This window comes from Drosophila subpulchrella, chromosome 3R, assembly GCF_014743375.2.
Source record: "Drosophila subpulchrella strain 33 F10 #4 breed RU33 chromosome 3R, RU_Dsub_v1.1 Primary Assembly, whole genome shotgun sequence".
Taxonomy (NCBI): Eukaryota; Metazoa; Arthropoda; class Insecta; order Diptera; family Drosophilidae; genus Drosophila; species Drosophila subpulchrella.
Window position 1 is genome coordinate 14,822,068 of NC_050609.1, and position 22,022 is coordinate 14,844,089.

Sequence of the window (22,022 nt, forward strand, 5' to 3'; positions counted from 1 at the left end):
TCGAAGGCGATGATGGATCTGGGAGGTTACCTGGTTTTCTGGGGCCTTTAATCGCCGATCGGTCAGGTACTACGTGAGTGATTAACTTGAAAAATTGGGTTTAGTTCTATCGACTTGTGGAGGTGTTTGCCCAACTTTATTGTGTTTTAATTACGCTTCTCACCGCGATTAAATGTATAAATAGCCAGGTAACCGAACGGAAAACTGGCTTTGTCGCCCCATAATTGCGACGTCTAAGTGCTTTTCAGGCATTTAATACACCGTACTTAATGACTCTTGATAGTTGCATCTTTAACTGGCTTTTTAGCAAACAATTCGCTATCTAAATAATGTGAAAATGTTAAATGCACAAAGGCAGAGGGCCGTGTGGCATTTTCCAGCTAACATGGGGCAAAAAAAAAAACAGAAACAGAAATAGTAATTATAATACCGCAAACATTTGCATATTGTAAGCTCTGCGATACAGAAAGGAAAAAACATTTTACAGCTGCTGCCGAGTGTTAATCATGGGGTAATTTATTAGTCAGTTGACACTTTTTGGCCGCAGTTGCGGAAAAATACACTCGAAATCGGGTGTGAATTGGTGGAAACGTTGGGAGTGCGAATTTTTGAGCCCAATGATGGGTGAAAGTGTGGTTTTAATGTCGAATTTTTAGGGCCCCTAAAAACCATTCATAAATGCTATAATAAAAGTGTGTTGATTTCGTAGCATAAAACAAAGAATGTCAAAGCATTTATGGTTGATATATGATTAAAACTTAAAGAATTTGCAAATCAATTATAAACAACAGAGAAATGACAACATTTCCTTGAAAAAATATGTGTCATTTTGAAAAAACATGCAAAAAAACAAAGAGAACTTGGAGATATGTAATAATTGAATCATTCCAGTATTTTGTATATTTTTGATTAAAAATAATCTTGTTTATATCCTCATATATGTGCAAGCGGAAACTAACGATTTTAGTTTTTGTACACAGTATTTTTCCTGTGTTGTTTTTTTTTAACCAGTGCTAATTGAGTCGGCTCCCAATTTTCCTAAATGTGATTCCCAAAAGGAATTATTGAGCAATTAAATTTTTAACAGGCCAATTTCAGCCTTTTATCGAATTTTTTATTTGACAAATGCTAATTATATTAATTTAAATTCCTTTTTAACTTGCAGATCTTCTGTAACATGCTCTTAACCAAAGGTTATTGATTGGTTACATCGGGAAGTTCAATCAAAATGGCAGACAGCAACACCAAATCCCCAATGGAGCACACTTCCGAGGGTTGTGATGAGGTTGACTTTATAGTGGCCACACACAACAATAACAACGATTATGAGGATTTAAGTGCAGTGAGTCAGGCGGTGATGAACACCAAAGGAGCAGCAGTGGAGTCAACAACATCCGCAACAGCAGCAGCCGCAACAGCAACACCAAACAACGAACCAAACAGCAACACCCTGAAAAAGACCAAGGAGCGTCGCACCCTCTTCCATTTTGGCAGCAGCAGCAGCAGCAGCAAGAAGCTGAGCCAGAGCAAGTCACAGGATAGCCAGGATGCGGCCAGCAAGGATAGCAACCAGGCAACCACATCTCCGCCAGCTCTTCTGCCGCCGGTGCCCATTGGCACACCGCCGCGACAACACAAGTTCGTGAAGAGCAACAGCCTGGCCAGGCTGCTGGGCAACACCTACAATGCCAAGAAGTTCGAGAAGCAGGAGCAGAAGCGTCTGGCCAGCTCCGAGGGCGGCAAGTTCAACACGTACAGCGGGAGGCGTGGTCGCGGTGGTCCCTATCTGGAGCGCTTTAAGCGTGTGTCCAAGGAGGACGGCGATGTGGCCGGCGAGGATGACTGCGTGAGGGTCACCAATGTCATCACCCTCACGACGGACTCGCGGGACCTGCAGTACGGCAGCCGGCAGGAGCATGTGGGTCGCACTGGTGGCCACGACCAGCAGCACGATCAGCTCAGCTCCAAGGCCATTCGCACGCTCACCCGGAGTCTGGGCAAGCTCTGGCGTCGCACCCACAGCGTGGATATTAGCACTCCGGACCCGGAGTTCAAGGTGTCCTATCTGGGAAATGTCCTAACCGGCTGGGCCAAGGGTGAGAAGGTCTGAAATCCCAAAAAGAAACCATACTAATCTTGTACTTCTTTAGCAGGTGAGGGTTGTGTGGAGAAGCAGCTGAACACCTTGTGGCGCAACTACACCCAGCACTCCAAACCGGATGTGATCATGCGACTGAAGGTCTGTGCCTCCGGGTTGAAGGCCACCACCCGGCAGCACGGGCTCACGGAGTACTGGGCCCACAGGATCACCTACTGCTGCGCACCGAAGAACTATCCGCGGGTCTTCTGCTGGATCTATCGCCACGAGGGCAGGAAGCTGAAGCACGAGCTGCGCTGCCATGCGGTGCTCTGCAGCAAGGAGAAGATCGCCCAGGACATTTGCGACACCCTGAGGGTGAGTTGGGTCCCCCTATTTTAATCGTAAAAGAATGGAGAGTGCGTATGAGTTGTGTCTCTTGAGTAACTGGGCTCCCATATAAAGCTATTTATAAATGTCCAGATTAAATTCAAGGGGTTCCGTATTTCAAGTCAAGTACGGGAATAACCATGACAAACGCTTTATTTTTATCAAGGGATTTTTTGATGATATTATGTACCAATGTATTGTACAATCTCTTAAAAGCTTGTCAAAATCAAAGTATTTATTGATTTCTGTGTATTTTTTTTTTGGTTCTTGAGAGCTACTTATCGGATCAGAAATTTCTTGAATGTTCTTGAATCCTTAAGGCCTTATGACACCTGCTAAAGTTTCGACTAACTGATTGGATGTAACTATGACAGCAAGTGTCATAAGGTCATATTTTATTCAAAAATAAATGTTTCTAATCTCGCAGACTCTTCTTAAAAATACAATTTTATCTAAACCATTTGTAATCTTTAATTTTTCCTATATTTTCTAGGAAAACCTGGAGAGCGCTTTGCGCGAATTTAAGCGTGAGAAAATTCTGAAGCAAAACGCTCGCCTGAGTTTGGCCAACGCCGTCTACGACAACCCGAGCTTGCCGCGCCGCAAGATCATGCTGAGTGTGGGCGGCAACAACTACCGACCGCCACTGGAGCGCTCCAAGTCGGCGCCCAAGTTGATGGCCATCGAGGAGGCCATTGGCGAGGAGGAGGGCGACGAGATCGAGGACACCAATGAGCCGGAGATGATGCCCTGCTGTCAGAAGGACTCCCTCTATCCGGCCATGACTCTGGGCAGGCGCCGTTGTCGTCGCGGCCACTCGATCCGGAGAACGGGCAAGATTCAGTCCTTCTCGCCCTGCTGCAGCTCGCACATGGCGCAGAAGGAGCTGCCCCAGGAGGAGGTGGCCACTGTGAGCAGTCCCGCTAACGATGGCTCCGATTCGGATGACTTTGAGAAGCTGTTGAAGTTTGACACGACCCTGAGCAATGAGTTGTTGCCTTACTTCGACATGCAGCTCCACAAGAACAGCAGCCAGAGCATGGTGAGCCTCAGCGATCTGAAGGAGGAGGAGGGCGAGCCCCTGAGCCTGCTGCCCACGATCAACAGCGACCCGAGTGCGGATCCGGAGGCGGACTACAATGCCGAGGATCATGAAGTGCCCGCTCCGCGTCGCAGTGGCGTCTGCAGTGACGGCGAGGAGGATTTCCTGGACGATGCGGACGACCACTACTTCCGGCATGCGGCCATGCTGACCATGCTGCACCGCAGCTCGATGAGGAAGATGAGGGCTGGAGATCAAGGGAGCTTGAAGTACCGCCACCAGGCGCAGTCATCGATCTCCTCCAATGCGTCGAGCTCGACGACGGCCAGCACTTCGGCAGCAGCGGGCGGAGGATCCAACCAGCAGGGCCTGGCCAGTCCGGACAGCGACGAGGGATCGATATCAAGCGGCTGCGAGACGGCCAGCACAGTCACCAATGCCAACCACGAGGAATTCAACGGCAAGCGGGACAGCGATCCCGGCCAGCTGGAGCAGTCGCCGGACTTGGAGCTGCAGCAGGAGCAGGTGCTGGAGCAGATGATGATCTACCAAAGACTGGAGCAACAGCTGCGGAACAACAGCGGCGATGCCACCAACTACAGCAGCTCCAGCAGCATCACGCTGAAGCGCAGCAATTCCGGCAGTGATGAACTGGAACTGAACAAGCAGGAGAGGAGTGACCATCCGGCCGAAGACTCCGACAGCGACGAGAGCGGTTATGTGGAGTTCCAGGAGAAGGAGCGACCTGGTCAGCAGCCGCTTATCAGCGAGGCCAGCGTAACTCTGGCCAAGATTGCGACGGTCAAGCCACAGATTCCCCCAAAGCCGGCTCCACGGCGTTCGCTTAGCCTCAATGTGGCCACCGGCACCTCATCCGCTGGCAAGGCTCCGGGCACCGCCGTCTGAGGAAATGCTTTAATCACAACGGAAACCCGTCTACAAATTGTTATTTCTGCACACCCGTCAGCAAACACAGCAAACACAAAGTGCAAGAAATTGAAACCCTAGTTGTAGGTTAGCCATTAGCACTTAGTCGATAAGTCATTTGTTGTTGGTTCATCAAGAGGAAGACCTAACGATATTCCCATCCATTTCCCATCCCATCATCGATATGTGCCCCCTATTCCAAAAATAATGAATTTATATTGTACGCCCCTGTAAATAAACTAGTTGCCCTAAGCACTGCATGTACTATATATATCTACACGATTGTAATTGATGAACTGTATCTTACGTACCAATATAAATTATTATCTGAATGATATATGGCTGTACGGAGAAAGATTATGAACAAAATTGGTTAAATATTTACAAACATTTCCAAGATCCTTTAAACTAGTGTCTAGACCAATTTTGTAATGGTTTTTCTCCGTGACCCCCTTTGGAGACAGACATTCTTGTTCGGTTAAAGAAACCAGTTTCTCAATTTTAATTTCATTCCAAACTTGAGGCAGTTACATTGAACATTTAGCAGATCTACTGGCAGATTGTGCTGCTGCTGGGCAGCAAGTTTTGTTGACGCAACAAGTAGCAAACCGTGCCGCGGAAATCGCGCAGCGAATGGTCCTGCAGCTGCTGATCGAAGACCTGTTGCATGTGGAAATAGAAATACGAATACTTAGCATGAGAAAACCAGTTAAGTGCATTCGATTACGGCTGCGATCGATCGATCGCGGGAACTTACGCCATTGTAGACGATGGTGGGAATGAAGCTCGGGCTGTACTGTTTGGTCACCAGCTCCGCCTGCAGCTGCAGCTTGGTGCCCGTCTCGCTGGACAGGCAGTGGACCACATCGGTGAGCAGGCCCGCCTCATTGGCACACTGCGGATGGGATGTGCAAGATATTATAGGTACCCATCAGTCAGTTGGACAAACACCATACCTCATCGATGCGGGAGTAGTCCGGAGCCAGCATCTGGCAGACCACGAACTTCACCTGGGCCGCCTGGTTTCCGGTGCTGTTGATGACGCAACTCTGGAGGCGATTTCCCTTGCACTCGGCCGGTCCGTGCTGGCAGTGGAAGATGGCTCCGTTCCGCTCAGACTGGGATTTGCCGAAGGGCACCAGCAGAATATCAATGTAGTCCTGGAACTCCTCGTAAACGGGACCCAGCTGATGCATGAAGCTCCGGCTGTCCGGACACAAGGACTCGTAGAGCAGCGTTACGTGAAGCTGGAAGAAAGCAAAATAACTTGAAATATCAAAAGAAGAAATAGTCAGCTTTAATTGGAAATAATAAGCCGATTAGAATCAGATTAAAATTAAGTTACATTCGCTATGGATCTCATAAGGAAATGCATTATTAATTTTTGAATACTATATAGATTCGAGATGAAAAGAAATTTACATAATAAAAGTTTCGAGTTCGTTTTAAATGTTAAACCTTAAAACCAGCTATAACCATTTTATTAAAGACAATGTCTTTATAAATGTCAGTTCTGTTATAAATTATAAATATTATAGTTTTTTTTGAAGATGAGATGAATCAAACCTTGTTCGACTGACGCTTTTCCCGGGGTTCATCCTCAAGCTTAGCCCAGCCAAAAGCCAGGATCAGGAGTAAAAGGCTTATAGCAGTAGCCAACTTCAACATCTTTTAGATGGTATTGTGAGCTTTAGGTTCGTAAATCGATTGGCCTTCAATGGGGTGCGGGAATGAAGGTGCTTTGTACGTCCGTTGGCTTGCCTTCGCGAATGCCAAGCCCAAGTTTATGCGACCGTCGGATTCGATTTTAGTTCAGCAACTGAGCGCCGTTTTGTCACATTCGGTGCTTAATTTCGGCCAGCACCGCACTGAAAAGGGAGAGCTGTTTTACCACCTCTCTTCGGCGTTCTCACAGGTAAGCCGGTTTCTTGATTCAGCTTATTTCGTTAAAAAAAAACACCTAATTCACGTATCCACATATAAAAATTCACACCATAAGGTAACTACAAATATTACGGACCATGATCCATGTTGACTTATTTCGAAGGTTAATAAACTATTCATCATTTTTGGGTTGCAAGATTTTAAGTCGGCAAAAAAACACTCAGATTCTTACAACTAAAAAAATATTTTCTTTTTTATCTTACCTGTTTCATATTCAATTTGAGCTGTTCCTTAATTTCGCCGCATAATTGTTCAATAATCGAATGATATATATAAATCTGCCATATTACAAAGGTCAACAAAATACTTAAAAATATATTCACATTTATTCTGTTCATGATTTTAATAAATATGGCAAGTTGAAACTTGAATTATCCGCTTACATTTTAATTAAATTTCACGGCAGCGTTAAAAATGCAATATTATGGTCTTCTCGATTCTATTTACATAATATGGAGTATTTTCGGTCATTATTTTTTAAGGAAATAGCAGCAAAACATATTTTTTAGTCATTTTAGGTTTTTAATTCAACTAGGCAGCTAGCATTTTTGTTTAGATTAAAATCCCGCGCAGTTTGAATTTATAGGATAAGCAACATTTATCGATAGCTGGTATTTTAAAAAACAGTGACTAGTGACTCAGTGAAGCGATTTCACGGCTAGTAAAAAACTCGAAATTGTTTATGGGCAATGTGGCAGTATTGCTACGACCAACAAAGCGATCATCCCGGCGAGGATTTAGACCAACAAAAAAACTTAAAATTAAAGTAAAAGCATTATTATGCCTTGGAAAAGATACATATATATTTTTAATAGGTAAAAAACGCATGTTTTTTAAAGCATTTTTGTTATAACCTAGTCACTTGAAGTCACGTTAAAAAAGGCACGTCCATCCCTACTAAGCCGTAGACAAGCAACAAAGTAAACAAAAGATTTAATCGTCTCTTATGTTTACTAAAAATATGAGCCGGTCCTAAACTGCGATTAAATAATGGAGGACTTGTGCCGAGTATGTGGAGGCCATTCCAAAACGTTGGTGGGCATTTTCGACGATCAGGGCCAAAAGGGTCTCAAAGCAGAAGTGGAACCCCATCTCGCCGAGATGGTCAGGAGTTGTGCCGACGTTCAGCTAGATCCTGACGATTCCCTGCCCCAAAAGATCTGCATTGCCTGTGTCCACGACGCAAGAACTGCCTACGGATTCAAGCGGAGGTGCGAAGAAAGCTACAGGAAGTTCTACTTGGCGATAAGCAATCAGCAGTTCATCAAGGAGGAACCCAACGAGGACTATCTGGTTATTGAGGAACTGTTTGACGGGGATCTGGATGTGAAGGAGGAGTTTATCGACGAAACTCCCCAGGACCCACCTTTCCAGGAAGAGCCACCTAAAATTGCTACCAAAGAGAGCAAACCACAACCAAAAGTCACTAGTAGTATCAGACAGCCAAAAGCTAGAAATAAACTGTCCATCAAGTGCGAGCTCTGCATCAAGGAGTTCAGCCACCAAAGAAACCTCTTGGAACACATGAAGTAAGTACACAGAGTCTGGGATTAACCTGTTAATCAATCATGTCCTATAACCCACAGGATCCACAGCAATTCCCACGTATGCAAAAAATGCGGAGAGCGTTTCCTGTTCAAAACCGATTTTGATAAGCACCTGTGCTACCACACCAGCGATTCCACCGTAGAATGTCCCGTTTGCCTGAAGGTATTTTCGAACACTCAAAACCTGGACAAGCACAAATGCACGGAGATAGAAGAACGGCCCTTCCAGTGCCCCCACTGCCCGCAAACCTTCAGCCAGGATCAACACCTCAAGGCTCACCTGTTGCTCCATCCTGATCCCAGCCTGAGCGAAGGGCCCCATAGGTGCTCATACTGCCAGGCGGCTTTCTTCAATAAGTCCGCCCTCAAGGTGCATATCCACGCCCATATGGGCGAGCGGCCATACTCCTGCCCCTATTGCGCGTCCAACTTCCGTTCCAGACAGGCTCTCTTGGTGCACACTCGGACGCACACGGGCGAGAAGCCCTACAAGTGTCCACATTGCCCCAAAACCTATGCGGACATCAGCAACCTGGCCAAGCACCGGCGACGCCACACGGACGAACGGCCCTACAAGTGCACCATCTGCCCGCAGGACTTCCGGGAGAAGCATCATTTAAAACGCCACTTCGTGGGCAAGCATCGGGACGACGACCAGGCACTGGAGTTGGAGTGATACTTATAAGACATAAGCATTAACGGCGGTTCAATCGAATACGCAAGTTTTTTTACTTTTAATTAAAAACGGCTTTGAGACTTATTATTATCGGCATTCGTATGCGTTTCTAAAACTGGATTTCTAAGAAGCAAAAAAAAGATCACTTTGAAACGATTCCAAGAGGCGAACCCAAACCGGTTTCCATTCAAAACGAAAATCGTTATAGATACGATTGCAGCGTTGCCATTCGTATGCGTTTGGGCCACGTGGCACCTTCGTCTTGATAAACAAACAAGAGACATCAACCCCTAAAACGCCCGAAAAGGGCATTCGAAATAAAACAACAAGTTGTATGTTTATAAATTATAAGTCTTACAAATTGTAATTGTGGTTTCCGTTTGCTTAGAACATCAAAGCAGCAACCAATATACAAAAAATACCGAATATTTTTCGACGCAATTTTTCCTAAACGTCCTTACAATTCGTCATGTTCGCTTTGATCTTTGTCTTGCTTAGATTCATCCTTCTCCTCATCGTCATCATCCTCGTCCTCGTCATCCTTGTCGGAAGACTTTTTCGCCTCCTCCTCGTCCTTCTTGCGCTGCACCTCATCCTGGGCCTCCTTCATCTTCTTCTCACCGGCCTGGGTGGCCTTGACCTCGCCAGCAATCTTGGCGGCCAGCTCCACATCGTCCGTGATGAGAACGTTGTCGAAAATGGTGCCGGACTTGACCTGCCAGAGATCGAAGCCCAGGGTGCAGATCTCCTTGCGCAGATACAGCTTATCATCGGCCACATACTCCGGATTGGCGATCTCGGGATGCTCCCAGGCGCCCTTGTAGTTGGGGTTGTCCAGCTGCTTGGGCTGCCACTCACCCTTGAACTCGGGGTTGTCGATCATCGGTGGCTCCCACTCGCCGTCCATCTCATCGTCCCAATCCTCGGGCTTGGTGGCATCCGGGTCGGGGATGTGCTCTGGCTTGTCCCAGTCCTCGGGCTTCTTGTCATCGGGATCGGGAATGGTGGCCTATGGAGGGCAATGGGGATACGTTGTTGTTTAATAACAATGAGTTGAACCGGTTGCCGAAGCCGGCTGCTTGCTGGAGGGGAAGGGGTAGGCGGAGGGTGGGGGGGGGAGCAGTGAACCTTACCTTATCGTCCCAGTCCTCGGGCTTGGTGGCCGAGGGGTCCTTGATCTTCTTGGGGGCCAGGAAGTCCCAGTCGTCCTCCAGGTTGCCGGACTCCACCTTCTCGTTGTCGATGAGCACCTCGTAGGTGTTGTCGGGACGCACAATCAGCGTGTAGAAATGGGTGTACACGTCATCTTTGCAACGGATGTCTTTGCTGATCAAGTGATTCTTGCCATTGTAGCTGAAGATCACGTGGACCTTCTTGGTGCCGGGACCGCAGATGTCCGGGCCGAACATGATCTCGTACGGCGACTCGCCGTGCATGTCGGTCTGGTCCAGGGAGCAGTCGAACAGCTTCACATAGCCGCCGCCGCAGTCGATGTTCTGCTCGTGCTTCACGGAGAACTGCACCACGAGGGGCTTGCCCTCGTTGGAGAAGCCATCGAATTTGCGGCTGGCCGCGTAGAATCGGGCATCCTGCGAGGTCTGGATGCCTGGATGGGGAGTAAAGCAACCATGGATGATGATTACCAGTGATTGGTGATTGGTGGTTGGGTTGGGGGTGGGGAATAAAGTGTGTATACTGTTACTATAGCTACTCGAAAAACCGAAAACGGAATCGAAAAACGTACACGTAGTGGTTTTTTCTCTACACAAGCACAAGCGCACATATGTAGATAACGCGGCGATGAAAAAATAAAAATGGCAGAACGACAACGACGACGGAACGGAATGGAAGATTTGGAAAAAAAAGAAAGACGGAACGACGGAAAGAAAGGGAGTGACACATACCTTTGTCGACCTCGGCGTCGTTGTAGAAGGTGCCGGGGGTGAGGACGAATTTTCCGAACTCCTTGCCAGGATGCTTGCTGTAGATCCACGTATCCTCCCAGTTTTCTGCGGAAGAGGCGGGGGGGTTTTTTTTTTTTTGTTTTCTCGGTTCTCTTTTTTTTTCGCACTGGAGACCACCCACATGGGGGCTGTGATTTACTTACCATTATCAAAGTTCTCCTTTAGGTAGACCTCGGCACTAATAATGCCGACCGTCGCCAGCAACACTAGAACTGTTTTGCACCACATCATGTGAACGATCCCGCACTACTTTCTGGACTGACTCTTCCAACTCCGATGGATGGTGGTCCGAACTCGGTTAAAGTTAAATGCTAAATGCCGGCAAGAAAAGTGCTATTTATTTATTGCATCTGAATCGAGCGTGTCGGAGCGGGACGGCCAATTGCTGGGATTTGCTGGAACATTTTGATTGGTCCACGTTCCGTTGCCTTCTCTCAGGGCTGATTTCGATACGTATCGCATGCTGCCCTGGAGTTGAGCCGGAATTAGAAACACTAAAGTGACCGTTAGCCGTCTAAAAATGTATTTTATCAAATCATTTACCTGCTAAGTTCTTTGTACAATTGTAATAAACGAACAGTTATAGTTGTTTTTAAAACATCACATCATATTTTGAAGTTGCTATGTATTTAGTTGTCGACGAATCCGGAACTAGAACCACTTGGATCCAAGACATGCACCACCATGTAAAATGTCCATCGGTGACATTACCTCATGGAAAAACATGGGGTTCTCGATATCTCCATTTAATGAATTATTAAAACTTTCACGGACGGTGTGCCAACGACTTTATAATTTTCTGAACTCATTTTTTAATCAGCCTACTTAAGCTGTCAGTTTTTTTAATTCCGAAAATCCATAATCAAACCACTTCTATTCTACATTGGTTTGGGTATTGGGAACTAGAGATGTTCAAAAGTATTCTTAGATATCGCTGGGATATGGCGATTATTTTGGACTTTCGTGGGCGACTCAGCACTAGGCAAACCAGGCAGTACGATGCCGATGCTTAAATTCCTTAAAAGTCCTCAGGCGCCAAATCATCTTACTGAAGTTGAAAGTATATAGATAGGAGCTCATTTAAACAAGTGTAACTTTTGTTTTGTTTCTTTTTTGATGTATGTTTGTTTTAGTAATTTCCGTTAAATTAACTTAGCATACATGATATATAGCCAACCGCGGAGCCCAAAGGACTTGATTCGCGATTCTTTGGCAGACTATTTAATTTTCTAGACTAATTTATTAATTTTTATCAGCCTGACTGAACTGTCACATATTTTCTACCTAGGTTTGGTGAAAAGGGCGGGAGGAGGGATACTTACCATATTTATTATTTGTTTTGAAAGGGTTTGGAAATATGTTTATGTAGGGAAAATTGGGTTTTTTGGGGATAGGTCTCATTTTTGCTGCGAGAGTTTGGGGAGCCTCCATAACATACTTGTATATTCATTTAAATCGCCATTGTAATGAAAAATGAAAAATCCCCAAATATAACAAAATTAATTTGGAGTTAAAAACGTTATATTCCGAAAACGATTTTCTTGTTTATTCGCATTCTATGGCTTACCATGACATATTTTAAATTTGTCAATAAAAGATAAAAGTTTAAAGCGGTTTTATTGCTAGAACAAATCCAATAATATAGCCTCATGAAATCGCTTTAAACCGAAATTATTGCATATAGTGGACAATAGATTCCAAGAAAAATAAAAATCCTTCCATTTGGGATTTTTTTTTATGAGGCGGGTGGGGATTATTGCCCCCGGTTATTCACCTAGTTTTATTCTTACAGGGAATACTCGTCGAATAACACCTCAATTCGATGCCCCTTTCAAAAGATATTCGAAAAACAAGATTTTGGGGGACTTCTCAAAATTGGTCTTATGTAAAAGTATACCAGAAAACAATTATTTTAGCGACTATTCAATAATGGGGGTTGGCCAGAAAAAGTGGTACATTTTCCCTTCTCCTCCACATCCCTCCTACCACTATCCATACGCCTATCAAAATCGTCTTCCCCTGCCAGAAAAAAAAACCATGTGAATGTGTGTTGCCAGTTCACACGTACAACAAATCGGGAGCGATGAAGATAAATAAAAAAGGATCAGGACTTCCAAAAAAAAGAAGAGTACAACCAGAAAATGGCAATCCGGTGCCCCGTTGCAGAACTCAACTGAAAGCTGTACAAATCGAAGAAGAGGCTCGTCAAGAAAAAACTGGCATGCATAGTTGGCTTAATTAAAAGCCTTCTGTTTTGCTTCGCCGATGACGAGTCCCTGGAAATGGTCAGCGAGGCGTGCAAGCGTCTGATATTACAAAAAATGGATGACATTATTAATAGCTTGGGAAACAGAGATGTTCCTTACGAACCCATGCCAAATTAAAAAGGATCAGGACTTCCAAAAAAAAGAAGAGTACAACCAGAAAATGGCAATCCGGTGCCCCGTTGCAGAACTCAACTGAAAGCTGTACAAATCGAAGAAGAGGCTCGTCAAGAAAAAACTGGCATGCATAGTTGGCTTAATTAAAAGCCTTCTGTTTTGCTTCGCCGATGACGAGTCCCTGGAAATGGTCAGCGAGGCGTGGAAGTGTCTGATAATACAACAAATGGATGACATTATTAATAGCTTAGGAAACAGAGATGTTCCTTACAAACCCATGCCAAATAAAAAAAGATCAGGACTTCCGAAAAAAAAGAAGAGTACAACCAGTAAATGGCAATCCGGTGCCCCGTTTCAGAACACGATTGGAACCAGTACAAATCCATCAAGAAGAAACTGGTCTGCACTTTTGGCTTAATTAAAAGCCTCCTGTTTTGCTTTGCCGATAACGAGTCCCTGAAAATGCTCAGCGAGGCATGCAAGTGTCTAAGATTACAAAAAATGGATGACTTCTTTAAAAACTTAGGAAACAGAGATGTTCCTTACAAACCCATGCCAAATTAAAAAGGATCAGGACTTCCGAAAAAAAAGAAGAGTACAACCAGAAAATGGCAATCCGGTGCCCCGTTGCAGAACTCAGTTGAAAGCCGTACAAATCCATCAAGAAGAAACTGGTCTGCACTATTGGCTTAATTAAAAGCCTCCTGTTTTGCTTTGCCGATAACGAGTCCCTGAAAATGGTCAGCGAGGCATGCAAGTGTCTGAGATTACAAAAAATGGATGACTTCTTTAAAAACTTAGGAAACAGAGATGTTCCTTACAAACCCATGCCAAATTAAAAAGGATCAGGACTTCCAAAAAAAAAGAAGAGTACAACCAGAAAATGGCAATCCGGTGCCCCGTTGCAGAACTCAATTGAAAGCTGTACAAATCGAAGAAGAGGCTCGTCAAGAAAAAACTGGCTTGCATAGTTGGCTTAATTAAAAGCCTTCTGTTTTGCTTCGCCGATGACGAGTCCCTGGAAATAGTCAGCGAGGCGTGCAAGTGTCTGATATTACAAAAAATGGATGACATTTTTAATAGCTTAGGAAACAGAGATGTTCCTTACAAACCCATGCCAAATAAAAAAGGATCAGGACTTCCGAAAAAAAAGAAGAGTACAACCAGTAAATGGCAATCCGGTGCCCCGTTTCAGAACACGATTGGAACCAGTACAAGTCCATCAAGAAGAAACTGGTCTGCACTATTGGCTTAATTAAAAGCCTCCTGTTTTGTTTTGCCGATAACGAGTCCCTGAAAATGGTCAGCGAGGCATGCAAGTGTCTGAGATTACAAAAATGTATGACTTCTTTAAAAGCTTTAGAAAAAGAGCTAATCCTTACAAACCCATTCCAAAAGAGCGGAAGGTCTTCAAAAAAAAAAAGAGTAAAATGGCAATCCGGTACGATCTCTGTCCCCTTGATCCTTGCGGAAGGGCACGTGTTCTACAGGATGGTATTTGGTATCCTGGCCCGTGGATTTTATTCTATACAAAAAAACTTATTTTTTCTCATCATCAGTTCATTATGAACCCGATCGAGGAGCAATATGAAATAGTTTCACAACTCAACAGTGCTCAAATTCAGTTGGCCTAATAAAAGAACTTCGACTGGATAAGACTAGACCTGCGACTGAAAGCAAATCCCGGGTCTTTTGCTGCAGCCTAGTGCTGAGCTGCCCACGATAGTCCAAAATAATAAGAGTGTAAGGGTATAATCGAAAAATACCACTGAATAAAAAAAACTAATCGATAAATTCCCAATTCCTAGTGCTTTTATTCAGTATTTTATACGAGCTTAGGTGATGTTTGTACTTGTCGTTTTTTAATTTTTTTTTTGAAGGAATTAAATTTGGATTGTAATGGCGCCGTTATAAGGACATTGTTGTAATTGCAGGACCAAGAATATGGCTAGATACTCAGCAATTGATCTCAACCTCCAGCTAATGTCCTTCCTGGCATAAATACATAATTAAGTACCTAGTTTATATTATGAAAAAGCCATTTAAAGGAGCATCCACCTCCCAAAACTGTTGCTTAAAAGATGGATATAGTCAAAGAACCGTAATCGAGGAAGGTGCTATAAATCAGTAAAAGGGCATAATAAGAAAGAAAAAATAAGCAAAATTTGTACAAAATATCGAACAAATATGGGCTCTAGGCGGGTTTTAGTATTATGGTGGTTAATGGGCGTTAAAGTGGGCGAGGCACCCTGCTGAAATCAACTTGCGCTGCGCAGGAAGCTCAAGAATCTGCATGCCAAATACCAAAATTGTAGCGCTTATTATTTCTCAATGTTCATACGGACAGACGGACATGGCTAGATCAAATTGGCTGGTGATCCTGATCAAGAATATACTCTATGGGGCGGAGAAGCTTCTACCTGTTACATATAGACGGAAACAGAACCGCAGGAATGAAAGTTTTACAAGGGGCAAAACAATTTTTCTGTTTAGTCTTCCTGCCTGACAGCAAATAAAATGGTAAACTGGAAGTTCAGTTTTTCACCGTCTACCCATCGGTCCCCCAACAACTACTATAATGAGAATGGCCCCATATACGGAGGTTGCCTAAATAAAAGTGGCTTGAGAGATAGCTCCTTTTATTTTAATTTAAACCGTTAAACAATTAAATATATTTCTTAATTTAAATAATTAATGACTCAAGATTAATTGGTTTACTTATCTTTTGATGGTATGTAATAAGTAGGTTCTGGGCCCCAAGGAAATTAAAAATAAAACAATACAATCCCGTTCGGTATTTATACTAAAATAACTACTGTAAGGTATTTTTTAAGACCTAGCTTTGTGGAAGATACGGTACGTTCGTTTGAAGCCCACGTGTAGATTGTTGAGCCAATCTAATCAAATGCCGCATTAAACAAATGGATTCGCTAAATAACGGATGGTTCAGCGAGCTTCAGGCAGATCTGTGGCCTGGCCAGTCCTTCTCCCTGAAGGTCAAGGAGGTAATCCACAAGGAAAAATCAAAGTTCCAGGACATCCAGATTGTTGAGACGTGAGTTCCAAATAAATACATAAACAAATACTTGTTTCGATTCAGATAGAAGCATTTGTTTACATCCTTACTCAGTAAAGACTTGAGTTTTTTTTTTTATTAAACGTCTTATGTTAAAGAATTAACTATATCAAAAACGTTCAGTATTATTAAATTTTTGAAAAGTACATAGTTAATACTGTAATCCCGGTTATGTTTATCCCATATTAGGAAGCCAAAATTTTCCATTGAGTACACAAATACAAGCCGTCGAGGCAGCACATTCGACCCTTTCGAAATGTGTGTTTATTCTAGATCTCAAGGGCCTTATCGATGTGGTCATCTAAGGCCAAAAACGAAAGAAAAAACTGATAGCGAGTTAGTTTTCAGAATTGAATTCTTCCAGTCGAACATTGGGGGGTACACTTTTGCCGCTGAAAAAATCAATAATTTAATAATTCTCTTTCAGCGAAACCTACGGACGATGCCTGATTTTGGATGGAATCATCCAATGCACGGCCAGGGACGAGTTCTCTTACCAGGAAATGATATCCTTCCTGCCGCTCTGCGCCCATCCCAATCCCAAGAAGGTGCTCATCGTGGGCGGCGGTGATGGCGGCGTGGCTCGTGAAGTGGTGAAGCATCCGTTGGTCGAGGAAGTGCATCAGGTGGAAATCGACGACCGCGTTGTCGAGCTGTCCAAGCAATATCTACCGGAAATGGCCTGCGGATTCGAGAACAAGAAATTAAAGCTCACTATCGGCGACGGCTTTGACTACATGAAGAAGCACAAGAACGAATTTGATGTCATAATCACCGACAGCTCGGATCCAATCGGTCCGGCCGTGAGCTTGTTCCAGGAGAGCTACTATGAGCTCATGAAGCACGCCCTGAAAGACGATGGAATCGTGTGCTCCCAGGGCGGTAGCTTCTGGCTGGACCTGGACTACATCAAGAAGACAATGAAGGGCTGCAAGGAGCATTTCGCCAAAGTGGCCTATGCCGTCACCTCCGTTCCATCCTACCCATGCGGCCACATTGGCTTCGTCATGGGATCTCTGAACAAAAATCTGGAATTTGCCACTCCCAAACTTGGAAAGTCTGAAATCGATGCCATAGACCTGAAATACTATTCTTCTGAGGTCCATACGGCTGCCTTTGCCCTGCCGCGCTGGGTGCAAAAGCATTTTTACGAATGACCAAGTTGTCAAAAAACGTATCTGTTTGTTAAAAATAAATATGACAATAATACAAGTTTTTTACTTATTGGCATTCGGTTAACCTTCCATAATTCCCAAAACGTGAATTGTCATAAATATAATGGTGTCGTTAGTTGCCTATTACCCAGTCTTATCTATTGAAGATTTGTCTATCTGAAAAATCCCAAATATTTTAGCTTACCAGCTCCATCCCGAGTTATATCTTTGAGATACTTTTTTTTCGGTTGAAAATAGAACAAATTGTAATATGTTTATTACGTAATGATATATACAGTTAGCTCTATTTAAATTTTGTATTTGTAAGTGGTTGTTGGGTAAACATAATGAGACTTATTGCAATACTTTACACGACCAAATGTTACTCATTATATCGCATATATTGCAAAACTTGTAGAGGAAGCGGTTCTTACTTTCAAAAATGACCTTAACTGCTGTTGATTTAACTAAAAATTGATATTCAATTTCAATAACTTAAAAGAAATTATATCATCAATCTGTTTAATGACTAATTAAATATTGTTATAGTTAGGAAACGCAATTGATACATAATTACAAAATTATATGTAAAATATGTACATTCACTTTATATTTGTTTGTTTTCTCGCCCTATTCTAATGTTAAATATCATTTTTTGTGTCGGATAGATTTTGGTGTCTAATGTGCGTGTTTATGTGTAATAAATATCATGTAAGTGCATTGCGCAGCTCCAGTTTTCGATAATTTGAACAGTTTTCGTACAAAATAGGGAATTATTTTACTTCTTTAAAAATAGCTCGTTCAACTTAATATTACTTACGAACGTATACTTCTTTGACTGGGTAATTTTGAATATAATACAAATCATGCTTAATTCGAGCACAGTATCCCGCCTACTTCTACAGAATATGTATAGTAGTGGATTTTATTAAATTTTAGGTACCTAATTACACTTGTTAAGGCGTTTTCCAAAAATGAAACACGATCAGTTAAATAAAAACTAATAATAACGGTTTTGAAAACCGGAGCATGGCTGTCTATAAGTTGTTATGCGACTGTTTTGTATGGGGAACTTTATGTTTTCGCGATTTCTTTCAATTTTGCGCGGTTTTTCCTTTTATATTATCAATATAATAAAATAAGGTTAGGGGTTTCTCTACATGAATGGCCAACACATAACACATCTGTGAATATCGTTCATGTTTGCTTTGCTTTACGTTAGAGGGAGGTACTAATTTGTTAACAATTTCTATGTAAGTCCAACTCGATCAGAGTCCAAAGCTTGCAAGTTAGTGTTATTTTAGAGTGCCAGATTATTTCGACGACCATTAACCTTATTCACTAAATTGCAGATTTTTAAGGCTGGTCCTAGCTTGAGGCCCATGTACTTCATCATCATCTCTGAATTTAGCAATAGTAAAGCTTTACCATCGATTTCCTGAAAACGAAAATGTCATAAATCGATCGTTGAAAAATAAAGGTGTTTTGACTACATACATGCTTTCGGAAGAGATCGCCATGGACTGCGAGGGAGTTGTCGTTGCTCTCGATGTACTGGATCACCTCTTCGATGGTCCAGTCGATGGGCTGCGACCGCAGATGCGAGTTCGCCGAAGCAGACGTGGGTGTGCTCAGGGGTGAGGTAATCGCGGTATAGCTCGTGGAAGCAGCCGCAGTTGCCGCTGCTCCTGCTGGCGCGGTAGCCGCCTTGGCCGCCGTAACTCCGCCTGCAGCCAGTGCAGTGGACGAGGCTGACTGGCAGCCCGTGAAAGGCGTGGACACGGATGTGGGCAACGAGGCGCTGGACGAGAGCGTCGTCGGACTCTTGTAGTAGCTGTTCGAGGGCTTAACGTTGACCTGCTCTGGATGCACTTCGGCCACCAGAGGCGCCAGATATTTTCCAATTGAGCTGGCGTTGGCTGATCCTCCGGCCAGGCTTGTGGTGGAGGATGTTGACGAGCTGCTGCAATGGCTGCTGGAAACGGGCGTGGTCTGGCTCGCGTCCGGGTTTCCATTGGCCACAATGCTGTTGCTATTTGCATGGTGCTGGAATCGTACTTTCCGCAGAGCTTGCGTTGTGGAGGACGTCTGGGCAGTCACTCCGTTGGGCTCTGTCTTTATGACCACCTTTGTGCTGCTGGGCTTGCTGGCACTGTTGTTGTTCAGACTGTGGCTGTTCTGATGGTTTGTGGGTTCCTTTCCGTTGTTCGTCGGTGTTTTCGGCTTGGTCTCGACGGGCGATTTAGCACCGACCTCCTGTTTGATGATCTTTTCAGATGGCGGAGTAGTTGCCGCAGTCGACTGACGATTTCGCTTGTCGGCAAGCACTGGCGAGGAAGGCGGCGTTGCTGACTGCGTCAGCGTGCGCTTCCGACTGTTGGCGCACTTCTTGCACTCCTCCGTCTCGTGGACCAGGGAGATGAGATTCGCACATGCCCGGCATGTAGTGCACAACGTCTCGATAAATTGGGCCAAGCTCTCGTCATCCTTCATCCGCAGAGGAGAGGGTATTTTGACCTTTAAAAAGTGAAAATAGTAAGGATGAGTGGCTCTTTCAAGAAATAATTGTTGTTTATGAGTAAAAAGGGTCTTAAACTCACAGTGAAATTCTTTCCAGCTGCCGTAACTATATGAACGTCTCCTTCCAAGGCGAACAGCAGCTTGGAGAGCTGTTGCGTGTCTGTGCTAGCTGCCAAAACCTCCTGCAGGCACAGCTTGGCCAACGTTTGGTACGTCGGTCCTGTCACCATGCATGGCAGCTTGGAGTTGTTGATGAACGGACCTCCCTTGCAGTTCGGATGGAAGTGGGCGGTTGCCGGAGAAGCGGGAACCATAGCCTCCGATTCGGCAACTACGGTGTAGCGGGGACGCGGGCATCGCTGCTTGCTGGAGCTAGAGTCCATGCGTGATTTGTGCCCCGGTGGCTGCATGGGGTGACAACTCCGGGCGCACCAGCCAGCGGGAAAAATGTCACGCGATCGGTAGTTGCACCAGTAGTCGAAGGCCCCTCGCCAGCCGTCGAAAGTCACATGGATCTGGTCATCCTTGATGGCGTCCACTGTGGCACAGCAAATCAGCTGGGGGTTCTTCTTGTCGACGGCCTCCAATTTCTGGCCCACCTTGAACAGGTTCTCCTCCGGCGAAGGTGGCTCCGGCTGGAAGATCTCCTCTGGCGCCACCATGGCATTGTTGAGGATCTTGCACAGATAGCCGGGCCAGCTGGAGGCGTTCATTCGGAAGCCAAGCGGGGGCTGCAGCATGCCGCCGTTCTTCTCACAGTGCCCAATGGCATGGATTTCCGTGGAGTCCACTAGCCGCCAAAAGTCATTCTGTGAATCACTCCCGTCCAGGCGTAGCCGTAGTCTGGAGCCCAGCACTCCAACCACGGTGGCTATGCAGGTGGAAGTGACGTTGCGCGGATCTAATGCCTCCAGCTTCATGCCGATCTTAAAGTCGTTGTTGGGAGGATTTTGAGCCTGTTTAAAACATTCTGCAGGAGCAGCTTCGCTACCCGTTTCCTTAAAAAAAAAATACACAAGATAGACTGCGGTTTTAAGGGATGACTCAAAGTGACTCACCTCCAGATAGGCATCCCAGTCGAAGACGTGAAAGCTCTCGTATTGGAAGGGCCCCGTCGGCGCGGGCGCTCCACTGGCCAGCAACTTGCGCTCGCTTTCCGCCAGGCCCTTGCCCGATGCCGAGCCGCCGCTGTGCCTGGTGGAGCAGTTCTTTTTCTGGTGCTTGTTCATGCACATGATGGAGCAGAACTCCTTGTTGGGCGCCCCATCGCGGATGACGTTGTCGCACTGTGTGCACGCCCCCTTGCTGTACGCCTTGCGGAACTCGGCGATGCAGGTCTCCGAGCAAAACTCCTTCTTGCCGGTCTGCGTGGGCAGGACGTACTGCAGCGGCAGCTTGCCCTCGCCGCACCAGGTGCAAGTGGCCCGTTTGGCCGGCCGTCCGCGTTGTCGTTGCGTGGACGCGGGCGATGTGGCGGATGAGGCATTGGATGAGGCGGAGGAGGTGGCATTCGTGCTTGCGCCCGCTGCGGCCGAGTTGCTACCGCTGCTGGTGCTGCTGTCGCGTCCCCCCGACATGGCTGGGCTCAATGGGCTCCTCTGGGGGGGCTGTCCTAGTTGTCGCTGTCGCTCTGGCTGATTCCCGCCGGCAAGCCCCTGGGCATCTCAGGCGGTGGCTAACTCGTGGTCTGCCGCTGGGCGGTCAAATCGCATTGCGGCCGCCTGGAGTCACTTGCCGCCACTAGCAAGTCCCTTTTACACTGCCCGCACGTGAAGGATTACTCGCGTTTTGGCCTGGCTGGTTTTTGCGGCGTTGAGGTCACGTAATAACAAATTGGTGGCCAAATCGCATCGCATCACCCACTTGATCACCAGAGCACGGCGCACAAATAGTTCCTGGTTCGCCAAAGGTAGGGTTTCCTATTTAACCAGCTGCACAATTCGCATTTCGCGGTTTCAACGCGAAATTATCTCGTTTGGAGTCGGTTTTACTGCGAAATTTTACAATTTTTTTACTTTTACGCACCGTTCCGCCATATTTGTTTTTCTAGTGATGGGCTATCGCATGCACGGGCCTATCGATAGTCGCCCAACAGTCACTTGTCACGACTAGTTAAAAATATTTAATCGAAAGATGTTATCGAAGCAACGGTAAGTTAAAAAAAAAACGGTTACAAAATTCGCAAATTTATTTTTTATAGTTTAAGTTTTAAACAATTCAAATACAAAAGGTAATTCAAATGTAGTTCTCTACGTGATTCGGCAGTGATGGAGCAGAGCTCTTCTCAATGCAATTTTAATGGAATGCTCTCGAGCGCTGGTTTA

At 45.2% G+C, this 22,022-nt stretch overlaps 6 protein-coding genes across 8 annotated transcripts in view; 3 read left to right on the forward strand and 3 right to left on the reverse strand.

The window, feature by feature from the left end:
• The window catches only part of LOC119548704, a 36,595-nt gene extending 31,822 nt beyond the window's left edge, over window positions 1-4,773 (forward strand). The window contains exons 3-5 of one of the 2 annotated variants that reach the window (XM_037856171.1): window positions 1,166-2,096; window positions 2,151-2,455; window positions 2,961-4,773. In XM_037856171.1, the coding sequence (XP_037712099.1) occupies window positions 1,229-2,096; window positions 2,151-2,455; window positions 2,961-4,415 (2,628 nt within the window). In that variant the 5' untranslated portion in view covers window positions 1,166-1,228 and the 3' untranslated portion in view covers window positions 4,416-4,773. The remainder of the gene's footprint in view (window positions 1-1,165; window positions 2,097-2,150; window positions 2,456-2,960) is intronic. The other variant, XM_037856180.1, reaches the window with a different exon arrangement.
• A 130-nt stretch (window positions 4,774-4,903) lies between these two features.
• LOC119548716 (gamma-interferon-inducible lysosomal thiol reductase) lies at window positions 4,904-6,260 on the reverse strand. The gene is made up of 4 exons (XM_037856193.1): window positions 6,003-6,260; window positions 5,393-5,683; window positions 5,194-5,331; window positions 4,904-5,096 (listed from the first exon to the last, which is right to left on the reverse strand). The coding sequence occupies exons 1-4, from the start codon at window positions 6,102-6,104 to the stop codon at window positions 4,986-4,988; spliced, it is 642 nt and encodes a 213-aa protein (XP_037712121.1). The 5' UTR covers window positions 6,105-6,260; the 3' UTR covers window positions 4,904-4,985.
• Window positions 6,261-7,069: 809 nt separating this feature from the next.
• On the forward strand, window positions 7,070-8,690 carry LOC119554762 (zinc finger protein 664). Of its 2 annotated transcripts, XM_037865810.1 has the most exons (3): window positions 7,102-7,195; window positions 7,249-7,909; window positions 7,967-8,690. In XM_037865810.1, exons 2-3 carry the CDS (start codon window positions 7,371-7,373, stop codon window positions 8,601-8,603), a joined length of 1,176 nt encoding a protein of 391 aa, XP_037721738.1. In that variant the 5' UTR covers window positions 7,102-7,195; window positions 7,249-7,370; the 3' UTR covers window positions 8,604-8,690. The 2 variants fall into 2 exon arrangements, with proteins under 2 accessions (XP_037721730.1, XP_037721738.1); XM_037865802.1 differs by having other exon boundaries at window positions 7,070-7,909.
• Window positions 8,691-8,938: 248 nt separating this feature from the next.
• On the reverse strand, window positions 8,939-10,920 carry LOC119554756 (calreticulin). Its single transcript, XM_037865788.1, has 4 exons — window positions 10,711-10,920; window positions 10,508-10,612; window positions 9,737-10,209; window positions 8,939-9,612 (listed from the first exon to the last, which is right to left on the reverse strand). The coding sequence occupies exons 1-4, from the start codon at window positions 10,796-10,798 to the stop codon at window positions 9,061-9,063; spliced, it is 1,218 nt and encodes a 405-aa protein (XP_037721716.1). The 5' UTR covers window positions 10,799-10,920; the 3' UTR covers window positions 8,939-9,060.
• A 4,900-nt stretch (window positions 10,921-15,820) lies between these two features.
• On the forward strand, window positions 15,821-17,322 carry LOC119550024 (spermidine synthase). The gene is made up of 2 exons (XM_037858451.1): window positions 15,821-16,003; window positions 16,452-17,322. The coding sequence occupies exons 1-2, from the start codon at window positions 15,870-15,872 to the stop codon at window positions 17,179-17,181; spliced, it is 864 nt and encodes a 287-aa protein (XP_037714379.1). The 5' UTR covers window positions 15,821-15,869; the 3' UTR covers window positions 17,182-17,322.
• A 444-nt stretch (window positions 17,323-17,766) lies between these two features.
• LOC119550013 (polycomb protein Scm) lies at window positions 17,767-21,747 on the reverse strand. Its single transcript, XM_037858440.1, has 4 exons — window positions 20,757-21,747; window positions 19,779-20,696; window positions 18,676-19,695; window positions 17,767-18,616 (listed from the first exon to the last, which is right to left on the reverse strand). Exons 1-4 carry the CDS (start codon window positions 21,273-21,275, stop codon window positions 18,479-18,481), a joined length of 2,595 nt encoding a protein of 864 aa, XP_037714368.1. The 5' UTR covers window positions 21,276-21,747; the 3' UTR covers window positions 17,767-18,478.
• Between the last annotated feature and the right edge of the window lie 275 nt (window positions 21,748-22,022).

Excerpts from the sequence above, each read along its gene's own strand:
- LOC119548716 (XM_037856193.1), bottom strand. The coding sequence starts at position 6,104 with ATGTTGAAGTTGGCTACTGCTATAAGCCTTTTACTCCTGATCCTGGCT. Across the intron at positions 5,684-6,002 it reads AAAAGCGTCAGTCGAACAAG|CTTCACGTAACGCTGCTCTA; the intron begins GTTTGATTCATC and ends GCTTTCTTCCAG. Across the intron at positions 5,332-5,392 it reads ACTACTCCCGCATCGATGAG|TGTGCCAATGAGGCGGGCCT; the intron begins GTATGGTGTTTG and ends TCCCATCCGCAG.
- LOC119554762 (XM_037865802.1), top strand. The coding sequence starts at position 7,371 with ATGGAGGACTTGTGCCGAGTATGTGGAGGCCATTCCAAAACGTTGGTG. Across the intron at positions 7,910-7,966 it reads AACCTCTTGGAACACATGAA|GATCCACAGCAATTCCCACG; the intron begins GTAAGTACACAG and ends TATAACCCACAG.
- LOC119554756 (XM_037865788.1), bottom strand. The coding sequence starts at position 10,798 with ATGATGTGGTGCAAAACAGTTCTAGTGTTGCTGGCGACGGTCGGCATT. Across the intron at positions 10,613-10,710 it reads AAAGGAGAACTTTGATAATG|AAAACTGGGAGGATACGTGG; the intron begins GTAAGTAAATCA and ends CCTCTTCCGCAG. Across the intron at positions 9,613-9,736 it reads CCGAGGACTGGGACGATAAG|GCCACCATTCCCGATCCCGA; the intron begins GTAAGGTTCACT and ends TGCCCTCCATAG.
- LOC119550024 (XM_037858451.1), top strand. The coding sequence starts at position 15,870 with ATGGATTCGCTAAATAACGGATGGTTCAGCGAGCTTCAGGCAGATCTG. Across the intron at positions 16,004-16,451 it reads GACATCCAGATTGTTGAGAC|CGAAACCTACGGACGATGCC; the intron begins GTGAGTTCCAAA and ends ATTCTCTTTCAG.
- LOC119550013 (XM_037858440.1), bottom strand. The coding sequence starts at position 21,275 with ATGTCGGGGGGACGCGACAGCAGCACCAGCAGCGGTAGCAACTCGGCC. Across the intron at positions 19,696-19,778 it reads CAGCTGGAAAGAATTTCACT|GTCAAAATACCCTCTCCTCT; the intron begins GTGAGTTTAAGA and ends CACTTTTTAAAG. Across the intron at positions 18,617-18,675 it reads GCGATCTCTTCCGAAAGCAT|GAAATCGATGGTAAAGCTTT; the intron begins GTATGTAGTCAA and ends TTTCGTTTTCAG.